Source organism: Cydia pomonella, chromosome 13 (assembly GCF_033807575.1).
Source record: "Cydia pomonella isolate Wapato2018A chromosome 13, ilCydPomo1, whole genome shotgun sequence".
Classification (NCBI taxonomy): domain Eukaryota; kingdom Metazoa; phylum Arthropoda; class Insecta; order Lepidoptera; family Tortricidae; genus Cydia; species Cydia pomonella.
In genome coordinates, this window is record NC_084715.1 from 16083621 (window position 1) to 16104711 (window position 21091).

At 37.5% G+C, this 21091-nt stretch overlaps 3 protein-coding genes across 3 annotated transcripts in view; 2 read left to right on the forward strand and 1 right to left on the reverse strand.

Moving 5' to 3' along the window:
- LOC133524377 (protein flightless-1) overlaps positions 1 to 5375 on the forward strand; it is a 32679-nt gene extending 27304 nt beyond the window's left edge. The window contains exons 22-24 of the mRNA XM_061860358.1: positions 1398 to 1562; positions 2265 to 2378; positions 4383 to 5375. Coding sequence (XP_061716342.1) covers positions 1398 to 1562; positions 2265 to 2378; positions 4383 to 4517 — 414 coding nt within the window. The 3' untranslated portion in view covers positions 4518 to 5375. The remainder of the gene's footprint in view (positions 1 to 1397; positions 1563 to 2264; positions 2379 to 4382) is intronic.
- Positions 5376 to 6709: 1334 nt separating this feature from the next.
- Positions 6710 to 7660, reverse strand: LOC133524386 (essential MCU regulator, mitochondrial). Its single transcript, XM_061860368.1, has one exon. The coding sequence runs from the start codon at positions 7542 to 7544 to the stop codon at positions 7278 to 7280; it is 267 nt and encodes an 88-aa protein (XP_061716352.1). The 5' UTR covers positions 7545 to 7660; the 3' UTR covers positions 6710 to 7277.
- An 85-nt stretch (positions 7661 to 7745) lies between these two features.
- LOC133524379 (ADP-ribosylation factor-binding protein GGA1) lies at positions 7746 to 21021 on the forward strand. Its single transcript, XM_061860360.1, has 8 exons — positions 7746 to 7928; positions 8007 to 8305; positions 8486 to 8749; positions 9379 to 9589; positions 10797 to 11066; positions 13474 to 13600; positions 14207 to 14693; positions 15511 to 21021. The coding sequence occupies exons 1-8, from the start codon at positions 7892 to 7894 to the stop codon at positions 15718 to 15720; spliced, it is 1905 nt and encodes a 634-aa protein (XP_061716344.1). The 5' UTR covers positions 7746 to 7891; the 3' UTR covers positions 15721 to 21021.
- The last annotated feature ends 70 nt before the right edge of the window (positions 21022 to 21091 follow it).

A 21091-nucleotide genomic window follows, 5' to 3' on the forward strand; every position in this document is an offset into this window, starting at 1 on the left:
GGAAACTTGTTTCAATGCAACTGATGCGAGATAAAAAGTTATCTTACGTTTCGTAAATGTAATGTTAGTATTAAGTTCATGGGATATGTAGAATTAATAGCTTTTCTAGGCTTTCAATCTTCACGACTATTTATAACGAACACCCCGTAGTTAAATAGTATATTTTGCCTTAAGCCCTTAAGGTAAAAAGGGGATTACTAGCTATTAGGGAAAGGGGATTCTATTAGAAGCCCGACGCCGAAGTCCCGAGTTTGTATGCCCCTTACTCTCGTGATACACACAATGTTTTTCGTCATACTTGCGAGGAAATAAAAAAAGCATAAGGCAAAAGTATGTTAGATACGCGAGCAGCCGGCACTTTCATACGCTGCAGCCGGCCGGTCAATGACACCTGCTCGTAACTCATAAGGCCCTGGTATTAACTCCTTGTTAAACTCAGTTTTTGACAGAATTTTCTCGAATAGAGACTAACAAGCAACGTTTTGTTTCTAACCATAACTCCCTCGGGTGTTATAATAATTCGTGACTCCCGCAGAAACAATATAGGCATTTGTCCTTCAATACACCTATATGGGAATAGTTATTTACGATACAAGTGCAGAAAATAGGAAATTCGCAACGAGTGGTGATAAATGAGAACACGGCCGAGTGGCGAATTACCTATTCGCACGTTTTATAGTTCATATGGCTCTAAAGTTTCGACATATGCACGGAAAGTGCTTATTAAAGTAGCACCATATGTACTGTAAAGAATATCTTACGAGCACGAGTGATGAAAATTACTTTGAATATATTTAATATTACATCACGCTTCATCTCGCTGGTATTTGCGAGGTCGCGTATCAAAAATATACATAACACCTGTTATCCTTGGCGGAAGTGAGAACACGATGACTTTTGAATAATGATTCAAACCTATACATAGTTTAAGAGAACACATCTATAGCGTGATTCAGGGTGCAAACAGCGACATCTAGCGACAAATATTGCTTCTAATGTATTACAAATAAATATTAAGATTAGGACACTAATGATTACATATAATGCTAATTTCAAAGTCCACATTTTCCCAAGATAATAAAATTAAATAGTGATCATACCCCAGGGTTTGAGGTGTGAGAATCGTGGATTTATATCTTTGTTTACTGTAAAATAGTTATTAAACTAAAAATAGGTAGTACCTCAGCACCCCGCACCCAAAACCCCGAGAATCGACATATTATGCTAATTCTTACCCCCTTATTCATAAACGTCTACTAAAGTTGACAAGCCGCTAATAATCGTTTGTCCCTTTCCATCATACTAATACGTCGGAAAGTCAACTTTAGTAGACGTTTATGAATAAGGGGGTTAGTGTTTAGGTGATACATGTTATTTAACTCCTTGTTGTTTTAAAGGTGTTGACCGAGGGCAGCGAGCCAGACAACTTCTTCTGGGTGGCGCTGGGCGGACGTAAAGAATACGATACCGACGCGGATTTCCTCAACTACACAAGACTATTCCGATGCTCCAACGAGAAGGGATATTTCACTGTGTCTGAAAAATGCACCGATTTCTGCCAGGTAAGATTTTACAAATGTATACAGTGTCCATTGTTTATCTAGTTTACATCTGAATTTCTCGTTAAAATTCAGAAAGATTATTTCTATAAAATTGGACTACATTACAACGGCACAAATCATGAAACATTAAAGAGAAAATTTGGAGTATTTTTGATATTTCACATACACTTGTAAAAGTTTTACCGCTTGATGCGTTAAAAGTTGAATGTCCTATTCGTACTTTATGTTTTCAATGTATTTAATGAAACATTGCAATTAGTTTAACAAATTAAAACTATGTTATTTTTGCTCCAGTCATGGGCAGTATGGTAACAAACATAAATCAATGAAACATTAATCGTAAACAGCTCTGTGGCTCTTGTTTATGGTAAAATGTTGCCAGTGTTTAAAAACTGATGATAAAATATTCTCGATGTTTTTAAATTTTGTGTTTTTTTTTTATTGTTACATAATCCAATTTAATAGATGACTGACATTGGCCTTTTTTATATGAGCATTACTATGTTTTACTTATATTTGCGGCTGCTGTTATCCTGAATACCAATAAAATAAATAAATACTCATCTTACGATACGATTTGTCTATCCCATCCCATTATTGGGGCCACGTCCATTATAGGGGTGTTTAGTATAACTATTTTTTAACAAAAGTTACGAGTAATTTCCATTACTTTCACGATAATTATAAGTTTGTTTGTGTCAGGACGACCTGGCGGACGACGACATCATGATCCTGGACAACGGCGACCAGGTGTTCCTGTGGCTCGGCGCCAAGTGCTCCGAGGTGGAGATCAAGCTGGCCTACAAGTCCGCTCAGGTCATTTGAAACAATTTTCATATAGCTACATTTAGTTATTTATTTATTGCAACCATAGTGTAGCACTCTCTTAATAACTCATCTTAATAACTAGGTACATTCAGTCCCTTTTGTCCGGGTCTGCTTAAAACGTAGTCTCACTAATTCGCGTTATGACAAAACTTCAATTGAAATTCGCTATTCGTCTAAATCGCTATTGACCTATTACTTATATTACCTATTTCGCAATATGTCCCAAACGCAGTAAGCCTAAGTAGCTGTTTGTCCATTTCGCGATACGCCTAATTACCAGTGAGTAGCTCGATCTACGCCCTAAACGCGTTTGTTCCGCGTAGCGAAATTCCTAGTCGCCCCCCAAAGTGTAATGTTTTCAGGGAAGTCACAATTAGTCAGGTTAATAGTTACATAGGTTAGGTTCGTTAGGTAGCTTCAGATGCCCGGAGGGCAAACTACCCAGAAATAGGAGCCCCGCGTCTAGTTACGTTTAAGGAAATGATTTTGGAAAAGAAATTATTAGAAAAAATCTATTACAGGAGAAGTAACACTAGTATCGCTTTTGGATACAATCTTAATACATAAGTGTAAGTCTCTCTGTACCAGATTCGCTTTTGGACAATAATGCAAGAGGCCTAAGTCTTCTTGTGCCAGGTTCGCATTTGGACAAAAACTCATTAGGCCTAAGTCTCAGTGCGACTATTTCTCGGTTGGTCTAGGCATAACGCGAATTAGACTACATTTTAGGCAGACCCGGACAAAAGGATTCAGTCATATGGGCCCTGGCAGGGCATTGCAATATCATACATAATCTCAATCGTTTATATTCTTATTTGTTACTTGTTACGCAAGCATATATTTTTTCATCACACTTGCTCGAAAATGATCTCATTTCATGCAGGTGTACTGAAGGACAAAGGCCTATTTTGTTCCCGCGGGCGCTATGGATTGTGAAAAAAAAGCTATAACTCCCTAGGGAGTTTTCCTTCTTTTTAATTCTGTCAGTTATTCATACAAACCAAGTAGCATAAATGAGTTTTACTTTTAAAATACTGACGTTTATAATTTAATATTTTTGTTTATGTATAAAATTATTCAATTATATTAATTTAATAGCCGCTTAAAATACATAATTTTCAATCGTGGCTGAATGCCAAATAGGTCATGTACCTAACCTGTCAATAAATTACAAAATGGCGGACGAATGTTTGATATGTCACCGTATTTAAGAATTATTTCGCTTAATATTTCGTTTTTTTCCTTGCAAGTGTAATTAAAAACATTGTGTGTATCTCCGGGGATAAGAACGTTGCAAACTCGGGTCTTTATTTCCCTCCAGCCTGCGGCTGTCGGAAATTACCCCCCTTGTTGCACAATGTACTATTTATGAACCCATATCTAATAGTCACTCAATGCCTTTGGCCGTTATGTATTGTAAAACTACGCATACGTCCGGCTGGTATTTGCGAGACAGCGCGTCTAAGCTGCCGCATAGCAAGCACGGTCCTCCGTCTTAGAATAATAGGATGAGATGAATAACCATATACAGAATCAAGAGACTTTATGTATCTTGAGAAAGCACGTTGAAAGCGCGATTCAGGATGCATAAAGTGACATATAGCGACAAATGTTTAATTATCATTTTTTAAACTCTTATAAGGGTGTCAGGAATTATGCAAAATTGAACCCTATCAGTTCGAAATAAAGTTCAAAATCAAGTGGGAAATATATTCCCTCTGCCTTATAAACGCTTAACTTTAATATGTAAGTGATTTTATATGACGAAGGCTGAGTTGATCCATGCATGAATGTTGTTCATTTTAAATGCCCGCCAACAGCCTGAGTGGCGAGCATATAACGGAGCCGAGCGGGCAGCGTGGCAGCATAGTTCGCCTGCGCATGCCCCGCTCTAGTGTATATTCTGGATGTATACTTGTAAATATGTCCTCCTGGTAGGACCCAAGTGACCTGTGGTGGATACAGAGCTTATGTAACAACTTATGTTCACAGGTATACATCCAACACATGAAGACCCTGCAGCCCGACCACCCGCGCAAGCTGTTCTTGACGCTCAAGAACAAAGAGTCTCGTCGGTTCACCAAGTGCTTCCATGGCTGGGGCGAGCACAAGAGGCCTCCTGAGTAAATTGTTCGAAATAACACAAAACAGGTCTACAACAGTGGTTCTTAACCTTTATAAAAGAACATTCGACTAAATTACTTTTAAAATACTTATAATGAATGTCAAAAAATGTTTTGTATTCGCAGATCACTTTAGGGAGGTATCAACTATAAAAGATTACCAGTGGTCAGTGGGGCAACGGTTACGAACCACTGCTCTGAAACAAATGAGAGTGTTTCTGATTTTGAATAGCCATTCATTTCCCGATTATGTTCTCCAGTCCATATTCCGAAAACAGAGCTTTTATAAAATATTATTCGAATATTTGTCCTTCTTTCCTCCTCTGTCCTTCTGTCCTCTCTTTTTTTGTCCCGTCTTCATTGTTCCTTTAAATTCACAGTGTAGTACTATTTAAACTATTCTTATTTCTTAATTTTAAAGCAAAAATGTAAGAATTATGAAAGCGGACATAAGTATTGAGAATGGGATAATTTTCGTTGTATAATCGACATGATTTTTTACCCTTTTTTTACATTGTTTCTGGTATAGACTCTATGTATATATATATATATATACTGTCTGTTATATATATATATATATTATACTACGTCGGTGGCAAACAAGCATACGGCCCGCCTGATGGTAAGCAGTCTCCGTAGCCTATGTACGCCTGCAACTCCAGAGGAGTTACATGCGCGTTGCCGACCCTAAACCCCCCCCCCCCCCTCGTTGAGATCCCGCCTATCTAACAATGTCCCTAAATATAAAGCGGCCTCAGTATACAAGATTATATGTCCACAGCATACCACCAGCAACTGAGTTAATAGTAAAGCAACCAAAGTTCCTTCTTCAACTGCAATAGTTATTTACGATCAGGTGTGATCGTGCTCAAACGGCTGCCTATCCTCCATAAATAAAAAAAGTGCGAAATAGGAAATAATTAGGAAATTCGCAACAAGTGGTGATAAATTAAAACACGACTGAAGGGAGTGTTTTAAATTGACACGAGTTGCGAGTTACCTATTTGTACGTGTATCGTACAACATTTTACAGTACATATGGCTCTTTAAAGTTTTGACATATACACGGAAATTACTCATTCCCGCACGCGTGCAGGAAAGTAGCATCATATGTACTGTAAAATATTATATCATAATCATATATCGGGGTTTTGGGTGGGTCATGTTTTACACTGCCTAATAAATAGGTAAAAGCTGTAAAAACCATATTTTAACATTTCTATACACACTTAGTGCTTACTATTTTTAATTCATAATTTGGTAATTATTTTACAATAAACAAAGTTATAAATACACATACTCATTCCCGCACCCAAACCCCCGTATGGTCATAATACAATCAGCATAAGAAGTAACCAAGGATAGGTGTTCAAAACCTGAATACCTCTTCTTCTCCTTGGTCAAAGTAAATACATGTGTTTAGCCAGTTCTGTTGAAGTAAAGTATACCATAAACCTTTCTTTATACTAAACTGCATCTTCACAGAACTGACTGACTGTACTTTAAAATTGAATCTTTTGATATTTGTATACAAAAGGTAAAAAGGGTCACACAACTTGGTAAACTTTTTTATATTATGGAGTTAAGTCAGGGGTCAGCAAACTTTATAGTACTTTGGAAGAGCAGAATGTGCCTTGCCAGCCATAATTTGCTGGCCCCTTTTTTAGGTAGTTGTAAAAACAATTTGAAATTGAAAACAAAACAAGTTGTAAATTAAGTATTTATTCAAAATATGCCAAGGAAATAAGGTCAATAGCCGTGTCCACACAGAGTGAGCATACATGCGAGGCAACTTCCTCACGCACAATACGGCCTACTGGCCGTACGTACGGATGCTGGACGGCACTGGACATACAGAGGCACGTTTACAGTGGCCGGTTTGAGCGTGAGGAAATTGTCTCGCGCGTATGCTCGGTCTGTGTGGACCCGCCTATTCAGATCATTTTTACTCTATAATAGTTATCAAGGACTGGCTAGAATATGCAAAGCCTGAATTTGTTGCCGTCCAAATGTTTTTGATCTTTAATGAATCAGTATTAGATTTCATTTTATGTAACAATCGCCTTGATAATATATAATCAGTTTTTAAAGTTTCAGTAGTGATTTGCACAATTTTCAATTATGATGTCCAACTGGGCTTCCATAAAAGACATTAGCAAGGAATCGGATATTTGATAGCAATGAAAGACTGAATCATGCCATTTTATAAAGTCATTTTATTTGTCATCTTCACTTAAAATATTAAGCACAAGTATGAGATTGAGATTATATTACCCTACTGCTAATGGGTGTAACAGTGACTAGCATAGCAGAGATTTCTTTTTGTGTACTGTGTGACAAGTTATGCATTTTTTACAATGCATTTATATATGTATCCAATTCTATAAATTAATTTAGATGTACATAGGAATATTTTTGAATTTAATATAAATTGATTTTCATCCTGTAATCATGTAAATATAATTTAATTTATTAAAGAATCCAATTTCAAATGTCACGAGTGATGTGCAATAACAGTTTTAAATAGAGCAGTTTAGCACAAATTATATCACCCATTTAATGTAGCTTTTGTAACAATTGTATCATAAAATCTATTAATAAAGTAAATAAACTGTTAAAAGGCATTTTGACTGTACACTAAAAATTTAGGTGTAATATATTCATGCTTATATGTATATGGAAGAGAATATTAATTGATTAAATTGAAGATAGTATGTACAAAAAATTATTCCTATGAGCCAAATATGTCACGCACGGTCGCAAACTAGTCGTCATCGTCGTCGTCGTCAGAGGGCACAAACAGCTCATTTTCTTCCAAGAAATTAGCTATATTTTTGCTAATGGCAGCTCCAATGAGTAGACCAGGTACTACCGCACACACAATGCCCAGAAGACCAAATGGGGTCTTCTCGGGCTCGGGAAGAATGGCACCACTCGGGGTGGTCGTTGCCGTCCTTTTTAGTACTATCTGCTCCGGTTTCGAGAGACTCTTGGTTTGTGCGAGAAGTCTGGACAGCCGTGAGATATACATCGTGCTTGCGACGTAATAAAGCCGACCGTCTCTCGCAAAAAAACGAAATATATTTTTAGCACTTCTCTTAGTCTAGTTTTGACAGTGGTGACTGGTGACATATGACAGTACAACAAAAATCCACAGACAAGACAAATATATCAATAGTGTTGGGCCTTAAGAGTATGTTTTTACGATGTTAATTAAAATCAATATCGGTTTTTGGAAGGGAATTAAAGTTAACTTTAGTCGAGCACTATTTTTCAGCAAGCAGTGAAATGTCAAGTTGTCAACAAAACGAAAATATTCGACTGTATTGTTTTCCGCAATAGTTCAATAACTATTATATTTTTGTTTAATGTTCGAAAATGAATGTAACGCTAGTGAGCTTGGAGGCATTATTACGTAAGTATGCTACTATATTCTTATGAGACTTAACGTATTTTTTATGACATTAACTTACAACATTTAATTGTCGTTTAGTAAAAGCTACGCACGAATCCCTGCCATGTCCGGACGCTCCAGCATTGGAGGCCTTCTGCAGTGTGATGCGGGACTCCTCAGAAGGCCCGCAGTTGGCAGCCCAGACGCTATCAAATCGCATCCACACACAAAACGCCCGAGAGGCACTGTTAGCCCTCTCAACCGTAGATCGTTGTATGCGCAAATGCGGGCCGGCTTTTCATGCGGAAATTGGTAAATTTAGGTTCCTGAATGAAATGATAAAACTAGTGTCGCCTAAATACTTTGCTAATAGGACAGCACCTGAAGTTCAAACTAAGGTGAGCTATTTCATCAAATATATTTAAAAAAAAATCAATATTCAAGTAGTTATATATTATAGTATTCCATACCTATATGTCTTATCTCAGATAATTCCCATGGTATTATACTAAATTAGTTCCTGATACAGGAAACCAACTGTTGAAATTATTTATCCTCATACAGAAATGGTATTTTAGGTACTTCAGCTACTACATGCTTGGTCAATTGAATACCCCAAGGAGTCTAAATTTAAAGTAGCATATGAAATGTTGAAAAACCAAGGGGTGGTAAAAGAAACTCCTCCACCCCTGCCCCCAGAAGATGTGGTTGTTAGTCCTCGGAATAAAAATGCTATATTTGAGGATGAGGAAAAATCTAAGCTGCTACAGAAGCTGTTGCAGAGCAAGAAGCCTGAAGATTTACAGCATGCAAATAGGCTCATTAAAAGTATGGTCAGAGAAGTAAGTTACTTTCTTTTAGTCATCTTTCTAAACTATATTTTAAACTTTTAAAATTGCACTATTATACTGATCCCCTATAGTATTCAAACTATTTTATAAAACCCCATAAAAACTCCTAATAAACAAATATAAAGGCATTCATTGATTTGAATTGTGATAAAATATTATTTATCACATTGCTGGCAAATAAACATTTGTGATATGATAACCATCACATTATTAAAATTAAATTATTATATAATGCTCAAAATTTAAATTATGTTGAAATCCATTAACACATTCACTGCCAGACAAAAAACGGCGCACTACCCCAGAAACCAGTGGTCTATAGCTGCGTACAAAACAACCCGCCCAGCGGGTTGTCCTGCATCTGAACAAAGTTTGCGAGCACCCACCAGGTGGGTTCCCGGCAGTGAATGTGTTAAACTATAATGGTTGTACTGTTACAGTAACAAACACACTTAAAATTTCCTTCACTGTGGAAATAAACCTTAAGAATTAAATGCATTACCCTTCCCCTATACCCTGGCCGCAGAAAGAGCACATCAACCTTAGTATTAAGATGGGTTACCCTTGATGGGTGATGGGTTGCCTACACGCTATCCTATACACTTTGCCCTATATTGCAGGAGGAGCGTCGCACCGAGGCGAACTTCCGGCGGGCTCACGAGGTAGCGTGCGCGCTGGACAGCGCCGGGCTGCTGCGGGACATGCTCCGGCACGCGAACGCCGCCACGCCCGACGAGCTACAGCTCATTCGCGAGCTGTTCGCGCGCTGCGCCCGCCTGCGGCCCACGCTGCAGCGCCTCGCGGCCGCCACCACTAGTCAGGACAACCTAGGTAACACAACTTCTGACTATCAATGTTAAGTTTGCTTTACACCAAGTAGTCGACAAAACATACAACTTATAAGATTGACATATTTAACAGACAGACAGCTTGACAACTGCACCCGAGCCCATTGCAGATCATAAAACTTTTAAATACTCGAAAGGCTCAGTTTCATTGGTAGATAGGGCCCGCATGGAAAATTAAGTGCTGAAGAAACTATTACTTGTTCCGGGAACAACTAATAGTTTCCTCAAGATAAGATACCTATTTTTAAGTTCCATACAAAAAAAGAGACTAATTTTTTGTCTGCTTTAAATATGCATTAGTTTGAAAAATATTACACGACAATTATTGTTTGACGCTGATCAGATCGTGTTCTTCTAGATATTAAGGAGCTTTACGTTAATTATACGCTCTGCTCGACCTTAGAGAGAAGGGAGGTAATAGCGATAGGCCTGTAATTCGATGGGTTCGATCCATCGCCCTTTTTAGCCACATGATGCACAAGGACCGTCTTCCACGAAGATGGAACATGCCGCTTGTTGCTATAGAGTGTGAAAAGTCGCGCCAACACGGGACACAACTCAGGAGCACACTACTGGTATGCCGTCTGCTCCGCTCCGCTCCGCTCGAATTATGAACGTTCAGGGATAGCCACTCCCGCCGAATATCCCTCTGCGAGATTGAGATCTCTCGCATGGAGTAAGCGCATTGCGGGATGGTGGGTGGCACGGCTCTACCTTCGTTTAAGGTCGAGTTCGAGGCAAAAAGAGTACCAAGAAGATCGGCTTTCTCTTTTCCACTGTGGGCCAGATCACCATCAGTTTTTCTCAGTGGTGGTAAGGATGACTGACAAAAATTTCCCTCGGCAGATTTCGCAAGCGACCAGAACGCGCGACTCCCAGTGGGGTAGCCCGCTAGTTTCTCACCAATTCTGCCGATGAAATCGTATTTAACCCTTGCAATGGCTCTCTTACTGGACCTCGAGGCAGCCTTACTGCTTACGGGGAGCATCGAACGCTGTATAATAATATCCACAGAGATATCGACTAATGAAACTAAGCCTTTAACCAGCCCTTTGCCTAATCCAAAGGTTCCCAAACTTTTTTAACTATCTAGAATCCAGAACTGACGAAATAAGCATATCTAGCCTTTGAAACAATACCGCGATCCAGACTTGCATTTTTTTATACCTATCTTTGCATTCTTGTTCCAGATGACATACTTAGTTCAATTGATCTCTTAGACGAAGTGGGTGAGCAATATAAACGGTGCATGCAGCAACAAACCAAAAAAGAAACAGAAGACAAGCCCACAAACGATAGTCTACTAGACTTTGCCGGGGCACCAACAAACGACAAGCCCAGTGTTGTCCAAAGCCCGGCTATAGATGAGCTTGGTGATATATTTTCTGCCAAAGATGGACCCAGCAATATCGCTGAGCCGTTGAAACCAGTGAACCTTATGTCTAATGGGAAGGATAGTGGTGAGTATCTTACTAAATATTATAGGAATGCATTCTTCAAAAGAATCACTTCACTACAGTAATGATTAGTATGTACTTATCCCCTTATTCATAAACGTGTAAAGTTATGATCCCTCTAATAATCTTTTGTCCCTTTCCGACGCATTGGTATGATGGAAAGGGACAAACGCTTATTAGCGGCATCGTAACTTTAGTACACGTTTATGAATAAGTTTACCATCTTTTTTATATTCACTGTCTTTTAACTTAAATATGTTGCAAAATGATACGAAATTTTTAGCAATGAGCCGTAAACTGGGGTTACTTTGATTCATGGGATAACATTGGACATCGTTTTTTTTACTGGAACTTGTTTTAGAGCGTTAACAAAGTATTTTGTTAAAGTTACCGATCACTACACCTTATAAAACAAAGTCCCCCGCCGCGTCTGTCTGTTTGTATGTATGTTCGTGGTAAACTCAAAAACTGCTGAACTGTAATTCATGCGGTTTTCAGTTATCAATAGAGTGATTATTGAGGAACATTTAAGTGTATAATTCATCAAGGTTTTGTGTGACCCGTGCGAAGTCGGGACGGGTCCCTATTATTATATTCTTAAGCTCGCGTTCAAAAACATCTTTTAGTTAAAAAGTATGAATGGAATTTACGTTTCGAATCAAAATACCTAGAATAACTAGTCTACACTTTAAGTTATAGAGAGCGAGCAATAAGCGTAAGCGATTTACTAACTATAATAGGAGCTCAACTATAATTCATTTAATTGCATGTTTTTCCACAATCTGCTTCTTCCGTTGTGGTTATTATTTAATTATACTCTTTCGCCAATTGTCGTGATGGTATGAATGCAAATTTTATAAGTTATAAGCAAATACACCTTGATTGTAAGATGTTTAGTCTAAGAAAAAATGGTGCCCTGAATTTGACAGACGTATACTGCCCTGCTAAGGCAATTGGCGGTAACTCAAAAAAAAAGAATTTTGAGTTAAGTATTGTATCAAGTAGCCTAAGAAAATCTGTACCAGATGTAAAAATCGGATTTTTCAAATTTTCCTTAAAACCGTATCAAAAACACCTAAAAAAAAATTCCCTATCTCAAAATTCCTCTGATTTACTACGACATTAGGCAGTAAATCAGTTTTTTTAAGCGAAATAGCGGTATAGCCGTAAAACTGCCAAACGGCTTCTTAAAAATATTTATTTGCATGTGAAATATTCGAAAGCAATTGGCGGTAAGTCATCATTTCTAAGATGTTTGGCGGTATCTCATTGAGATACCGCTCACTGGCGTAGTAAATTCGTTAAATAAACCCTACTCATTAGAAGTGGGTTGTTCAACGTGCAAGGCAATTTATGCAACTACCTGACCTATATCATACTGACAAAATTGAAAATTAGCGTACCTAAATAATAAGTTTATAAATTGTGCAGTGTTAATATTTGACTGATTAAGGACAAGGTAAGTTGAAATTGTAGCAGTATGTAGTATTTTAATAAAAAAGGAAGTTATGATCTGACTTATAAAACTGATTTCAGCGAAGACCCTATAACAGTTTCTCGATCAGGTTACGTCTTACGAATTTTCAATCTGTCGAATCTGTCGGTCACGTGACCTGTCGCGAATCTAATTTTTTTGTCCCATAACAAAAAGTGCACAGCGCCGCTAAAGAAGTTTTCACTTCCAAAAATAACATTATTAAATCATTTAAAAATATTATTCCTACTAACAGGATGAAATTTTACACACATATATTTAGGATACATTTTGTTTAAGGACTATAATAACGTAGAAAGAGATAAATTTAGTTTGTTATTTCATTAAATCTAGCTGTTATCATTTGTAAATAAAATAAATCACAATTAAAATGTGTATTTTTTTGGATATTTATATTGTTTTTTAAACACTTTTTAGCACCCGATTTTAGTATGAGACTTTATATGAGAGTACTAAGAGAAAAAGCAGTAACTCAAAAAACTGAGCTACGAATCCTAAGCGTAATGGCCGTATCTCAAATAAAAATCTAAAACTCTTTTTATTTTTAAATCAAAGCCTGTCATAAGTAAATATGGATACCTAATACGAACAATACACTTTGACTTTTAAAATTAAGACTTTCAGAGTGAACGCGAAATCGCATTTCACGTTTTCTCAATTTGCTCGAAATCTCTAAAAATGAGATACCGCCAATTGCCTTAGCAGGGCAGTATAATGTACGGAGAAGCATAAGCGGCATCTACATAACATTGCTATAATCTTATTAGAAGCAGGAATTAGACTTTATACATCTAATACAACATAAGATTTTAAACAAATATACATGTTGAATACTCTGTTTTCAATCCTATTTTTATAGAATACAGTCCATGTTTTTTGCTAGTTTTGGTACTAAGGATATCTTGTGTTTGTTAGATGACGTTGATGTTCTCGGAGATAAACCCGCCAAAACTGAAGGATGGAACGAGCTGGACTCGCTCGGAGCGCAACTTCTTCGCCAGTCTTTGCCCGACAGCGCGAAACGAGTAGACAATTTTAACAGGTATCCGAGCTTATCGCCCATTAACTTTTAACACATTGAATACGTGTATACCTACATCTAACGTTGGCAACGTTTATGATACCGCTGCAGACACATCGTCGACAAGCGGCGGTGCTATACAGGCGTGCTGTACGCTTGTTTGAAACGGTATTGAAAAAAATGAATTATAATGTAACGGGGGATAGATTAGATAGTTTAACTTCTCGAATCCCAGACATATGTAGACAACGTGAAAACCCTCTATGTCAGTGGTTCCCACAGTTGACTCCAACACTTGGACGAGTTGGACATCTTAAAAAGAGGGCAAAAAATATTATTGGTAACGCTCAGATTTCCTAGTAGTTTCAGGGTCCACTTAATATTCGTCGCGACCCATAGTTTGGGAAATGCTGCTCTAAGTCCCAGTTTTTGACTTCTCATATATTTTGTATGACAATTGTTGACTAAATTTTCTGCCGCCGGAATATCGCATTTGTGACACTTGAGGGTTTAATCTCAATGGTGAAAATGAAGCAGAGATAAATTTTAAGTTCGCAATCAGATTTCATTATTATTATTTCCAACCATACCTTTGTCACGGGGTTATTTTTATTTTTGCTTTTCCAGTAAACCAGTGAAAAAGGTCCCCATGAACGAATTAGAAAAGCTCTCGCCAAAGCAAAGCGAATTACCAAAGAACGGCGTTTTCGACTTAGACTTCTTTACCAAAAAAACCGAAAACAAACACAGTCCTATAGAAATCAAAAATCCCACAGAAGACATTCCTATAAGTCCCAATGATGATGTCATGGTAGATATATCAGAGAATGCTTGTGTTCAAGAAGAAATTAAGAAACCATTTGAAATAAAAAGTCCAGTAACTAAAGATACAATGACAGTAGAACCGTTAACAGATGTCTACGTAGATTTGGGGAGTGTCACACCGAGCCAGGTGCCTGCGATGGTTGCTTTCAAAGAGGACGCCGGGGTGACGGTGGTGTTGCAGTTCTGTAAGGACAGGCCGAGGAGAGACGTTAGCGTGGTCGTGGTGGTGACCACCAATAACAGCCATCATGAGATTGAAGAATATAAGTTCCAACCTGTGGTGCCAAAGGTAATGTCCCTTTTGTCTTGATCCAGTATAATTTATATAATATAATAAACTTCAATGACTATTTATTTACGGGGCCTTGCCTTCTCAATCATATTTTGACATATTTTTTAAACTGCTATCTACCTAATCAGTATAATGGAATTAGTGAACAAGGTGACAAACAATTTGTAAAACTCGTGCACCTAGAAGATGTTAATGTCTATTTAAGCCAATGTTTTCGATACCATGGGCGTAATGTCGCGCTAGAAAAGTCTGAGGGATATTCAAATTTATTGTCCTTTTTTAGCTAATACTAACGAGATTATAAACTCACTCACGTTGGCAGCGTGCCTTTTTCCCATATCTCTCTGTCGTCCGTCAAATTCAGCATTTATTTAGTTTATTGTATTTATTTTATACACGGTGTATCACGAGGAACCCGCATGATTTTTACCACGCATTTTTGAGGCCAAAAGAAGTAAAAAATGTTTGTTTTTTAGGGGATTTCGTCATGCAGTGACGATATCGCCCGGAGAAAATGTTATTTTTTTTCTCATTTTTTTTTTAATGTACATAAAATACCAGATTTATCAATGAAGATATTTAGACTAAGTCCCACAGTAGCAAAAGGCGTTTATCACTAAGTAACAATAAAAATAGTTTTATTTTTCTATTGCCTTTAACTCTGAAACTAGGCGAAATCCAAAAAAGTTTATATTAGGCCATTTGAGTATTTAAATATGATCAGAAATACACTATTAAAGTATTTCGGGTTCCTCGTGAAACACCGTGTATAATTAAAAATCTTCTCATTCATTCTTCTTCATTTAATTTTCAGGGTTGCAAAGTCCGCCTCCTCCAGCCCTCCGGCACATCTCTGCCCCGCTACAACCCGTACGAGACGCCATCTTTGAAGCAAGTCATGCTGCTCGCCCGCCCCGCCTCCAACCCGCCCGTGAACCTCAAGTTCGTCATCACCTATTCTTCTCAGGATGAACCCTGCTCCGAGATCGGCGAGGTCGCTAGGTTGCCCCTTGACGAGATATAATAGTTTCGGTCTTGCGGTTTCTAGAACCATACATTCAAACTGAACGGCGCATTTATACCAGGGGTTACTGAACTGTGCATCTCGAAATAGCAAATAAAATTAGAACATGTAAAGGGTACACACTACAAAAAAACATTGGGAATCCCTGGTCTAGGCAACGGAATAATAAAAATGACATTAACCCTTTCACCGTCAAAGACGTCAACTGACGCCCGCGGCTACAGCCAATCAACAGGCGTGGCGTTCAAAGGGTTAAATGACGCAACACTTATTATGCACATCTTTTGCTCGATGATTCTCTTCAACGTAACTCAACAGCTGGTTACAAGTGTACACAACGTTACAATTCCCGCAAAAATTCCAACATGACATCATTCAATGTGTTTCGCCCCAAAATGGCCTAGATGTGGTTTGAATGTAAGGTCCTTGGTTTAAACCATTGACAAACGAATACTAAGAAAGTAGTGCAAAATGTTTAACCGCAATTTTGACAGATGATATTGAATTGATGGTGCAGTTAGCGTTTGACAACTTAGTTACAGGTTGTCGTTGAGATTCAAGATGGCGAAGACGTCTCGAGAATATTTTTTTGTGGTTTGCTCGTTCATGTAGTTTAAAGTGTAATATTGATAGCTTATTATGCAGTGAACTATCGTGGAAGTGTGCAGCTAATGAAAAAGTAGCTGTGAAATAATCGGACAGACAGACGGACATGACGAATCTATAAGGGTTCCGTTTTTTGCCATTTGGCAACGGAACCCTAAAAACTGATGTTGAAACTCGTTTAACCATGTATTAATCAACACCCGGCATTCCACTGTGGCTTTTAGTAAAGTCCAGCTATCTCTTTACTAAAAGCAACTACCGAAACTACTGAACAACGACACTTGACATTGGCATAATCATCATAGATTTGATGGCCATATTTAAAAAAAGGACTTGGTTACAGTAAAGTGTACCGGGTCTAACAGCGCCATCTATTTCATTTGTTAGTTTTATTAATATTTTGCACTACGCGTCTTAAGCTGCGTTTTCACTTCGTGTTCTGAAGAGTTCTGAGGGAGTAATTTCGTACACGGCGGGAAGAACTCGAGATATAAAATTGAAGAAATTTGAACCTTACGTATTTCTGTTTTAAGTTCTAATTTCTTCAATTTTATATCTACACGAGTTATCAACTTCTTCCCGCCGTGTACGGAATTGTTCGTTCGTCCGGTTAATAGAAACATTTGCTCCAATAGTAAATGTGAAGAGCGAACATTTGCTCAAAACAACATGTTTGCCCAGAACACTAACCCCCTTATTCATAAACGTGTACTAAAGTTACGATGCCGCTAATCATCGTTTGTCCCTTTCCGACGTATTGGTATGATGGAACGGGACACGATTATTAGCGGCATCGTAACTTTAGTACACGTTTATGAATAAGGGGATAAGTGCATACGCGGCTTTATTTAAGCTTTGTGTACGGTCGTACCAGGTTACGCTTCAGGCTTATTTTGATTCAATTGAGCTTTCAAATAGTGCAGCATAAAATAACTCTGGAACTAGGAACGACAAAAGTATGTGTATGGATGGAAAAAAATACAAAACGCTCTCATTTTGTATTTGTAAAAATGCGTTTATTTCCTAGATAAATGATCCATAAAGTACTTAAACCAGAGAGAGAAATAAGATCTTATCGCATATAGTTCAGTTACTAGAAAAAAAAACCTTATTTAAGTATAAGGAAATAAAGACAAACAATGACATTGTTTGACAAGTTTCATTATTTAAAGTCTATGATCTGATTATTGTTTAAACTAAGCTTAACATATTTATGAGATGACTTTATATTCTAATTTATTACGCTGTTTTAATCTTTTTCATTTGCAATATGTTATGGTCTCAAATTAATTTAAGTTTAAATATCGATGGTCGTATTTGCACGATTCGGACATACACTAAAAGTGCACATTGGAACGCTTTAATCTTATCATACCTCGTGTCTAAAACCCCACTTACATGGAACTTGCATGCGTTATTCGTTACATTGCGGTATTTGGTCGATCGACTGAATTCAATTCGTTATTGTACTCTGTAGTTAGCAAATGTATCGAGTATTGCATGCAAGTTCTTCGCCGTGTAAATTGGGCTTATGGGACTGTGCGCGTTGTAAGGTCTGTCACCTTGTAGCCTAAATCGAACACTAACTTGGCTTTGACTCTTCGCGGCAATTAAAAGGTGCCTCCGGTGCTGCCCCCTACAATTTAGAATAGAATTATTTTTATTCGTAAACACAAGACAGAAAGTATTAATGGCCTCATCTCAGCATTGCTAGTGGCTTCCATCGCTGGTATTCCGATGATACCGTCAAGTGAGAAGAAACGAGCGAGTTTATTACTTACCGTAAATTAACCGAAGGTTATCAAACAACTATTCATTTAAACCCTTTTACCTATAGGTATAGATCGTTTAACTCGGACCGTTGGCGAGAAATTATCACGTTTGCAAAACTTGCAAAGAAGAATTGATAGGTACTTAAACGAGATGTGGTCCCCAACTATGTTACCGTCTACTAGAAAACTTTTTTTTAATGATATAGTACCTAAGCAGACGAATCGCCTGATGGTAAGCGATTACCGTCGCCCATACACGCCCGCAACACCAGAGAAGTTGTGAAACTGGCGCGCTCCTAGCCCTTTAACTGGTGGAGTTAAATTTATGGTTGCTTTTTGGTCAGTGGTGTACTTTTAGCGTTTGTCTGTGACCTGATTTTGTTTCGGTATTGGCAAGGTGCGAAGTCGGTGGAGGGAGAAGTGGGGCTGGTTGTCACAAACACGCGTAATCTTATGGAATGTCATACAATAAGACTGCATCGACCGTCCAGTGGCGCCCTCATTGGGGGAATTGTGTTTTCTAATAAACCAATTAATTGATGTATAAATCAGTATATTACCATTGTTCTACTGATTCCCCAATTTTAGGTTTTTGTCACATAGCTTTAATTTTACTTATTTTTCGCTTTATCAAGTAAATGGCAAATGGTGTCCACATTTTTCCGTTCAGGTGATAAAGCAAAGTAGAACTATATTCGTCAGGTGACAAGCAAAACTCACTAATTACCACCACAAGTTCATAGCCATAATGAACCATATTACTACTAAAATACAGTTGAGTTTTGCTTGTCACCTGACGATATGTGACAAAGGCTATAAGTTGGGGAATCGGTAGGACAACAAAACTAATGTACTAATTTGTGCATAAATTAATTGGTTTCTTAGAAAACACAATTCCCCAAAGAGGACGCCACTGGGCGGTCGATACAGTCTTAATGCTAGCGGCAGCCGTTGGAACTAATTGTAATCCATAAGATGTAACGTAGAAAAACTCATAAAAGGAGGGCAGCACCATTCGTGCACCTAGCGAATACTTTGTGTTTAGTGGGCGTATATTATTGAGTGAGATAATATTTTAAATATGTGTATATTTTGTTCTAGTCGAAATTCCATTGAAATTTGCATTTATGACATTCCAAACATGACTTAGTACTTATAATTATTGTGTTTTTATTCTCCAGGGAGCATTTATGTATGTGCTTTATAATTATTTTTAAGGATCGGGTAGCAGTATTAGTGTAATACAAGAGTTACTAATTTAAGATAACGTCCTATTGGTTATATTTATTTACAATATATTTTGACCAGAAACTCGTAGCTTTGAAATTAACTAATAATGTGTATTTTTCCTTATTCGTGTTTCATGATGGGATGTAGTTATTTACGATACCAGTGCGGAAAGTAAGCAATTCGTGAGCGGCGATAATTTAAAATACGCCCGAAAGGGCGTTTTAAATCGAGACGAGTTGCGAATTCCCCACCCCTACCACCTATTCGCACGTGTATCGTACGTTTTACAGTACATATGGCCCTTTAATCTTTCGACATGCCTATGTCACGGAGAGTGCTCATTCCCGCACTAGCGCGGGAAAGTAGCACCATATGTACTATAATAGTACATTACGATACAAGTGCGAAAAATAGGAAATTCGAAACGAGTGGCGATAAATTAAAACACGACCGAAGGGAGTGTTTTAAATCGACACGAGTTGCGAATTACCTATTTGCACATGTATCGTACAACGTTTTACAGTACATATGGCCCTTTAAATGTTCGACATAGTAACGTAATATGCTAATTTTCGCACTAGTACGGTAAAGTAGCACCATATGTACTGTAAAAAAATTAACTGTTCGGTTATTTCTTCCAGACCGCTTTTGATTAATCATATTTTGACGACCGGTTTGGCCTAGTGGGTAGTGACCCTGCCTACGAAGCTGGTGGTCCCAGGTTCAAATCCTGGTAAGGGCATTTCTTCGTGTGATGAGCACGGATATTTGTTCCGGAGTCATGGGTGTTTTCTATGTATTTAAGTATTTATACATATTTATATATTATATATATCGTTGTCTAAGTACCCTCAATACAAGCCTTATTGAGCTTACTGTGGGACTTAGTCAATTTGTGTAATAATGTCCCATAATATTTATTTATTTATTATTTATAGTTACCCAATACGGTTACGCAAGATACCTTTTTGATAATATAGACATATTTTAGGTAGTTAACAGGTTTCTGGTTAAAATGTTACAATTAGTTGTTCACAAAGAGACATTGCTTAGCTGCATATGTCTAGAACTTTCTTTATATTACTATATTGACAAATATAAATGTGTTCTTATCTTATTAAATATGCAAGAGAATTTGAAATAAGAGGTATTGTCAAAGACAATTTTGTAGCCACGTAAATTAACTGCCATCTTTCGACACATGATTAAAACTTTTAGAACGCCATTTGAACATATCAATGAAAGAATAAGGATGAAAGTCAAATGGCGTTCTAAAAGTTTTAATCATGTGTCGAAAGATGGCAGTAAATTTACGTGGCTACAAAGTTTTCTTTGACAATACACCTCTATTTCTAATTCTCTTTGTTAAATATGTAGGGTAAACTACCCGATGATTGGCACTAAAAAGTATCTCCTACCAGGCAACATAGGAAAGCTACCACTGCTACCTTAAAATACGGTTCAAGGTGCCAACCATTGTTGAGATGCCGACAATAGAGACGTTTACCCCACATGTTCTCTGTTTTGTCACAAAAGTATTTATTTTAGTGCTGTCTGAATAAGAATATTTGTGATATGCTGGAGGTTATAGGTGTAATATAATATATATTGTTTGAGCAGTTTTATATAATGTGGACTGTGAGTTGTATTATATCTTGATTTAAAATAAATGTATTGAAATATGTTTGTTTTACTCATTATATTTTAAATTTATCCTACGATTTTAATTCCGCTAAATCTCTTTTACAATTAATAAATAAATA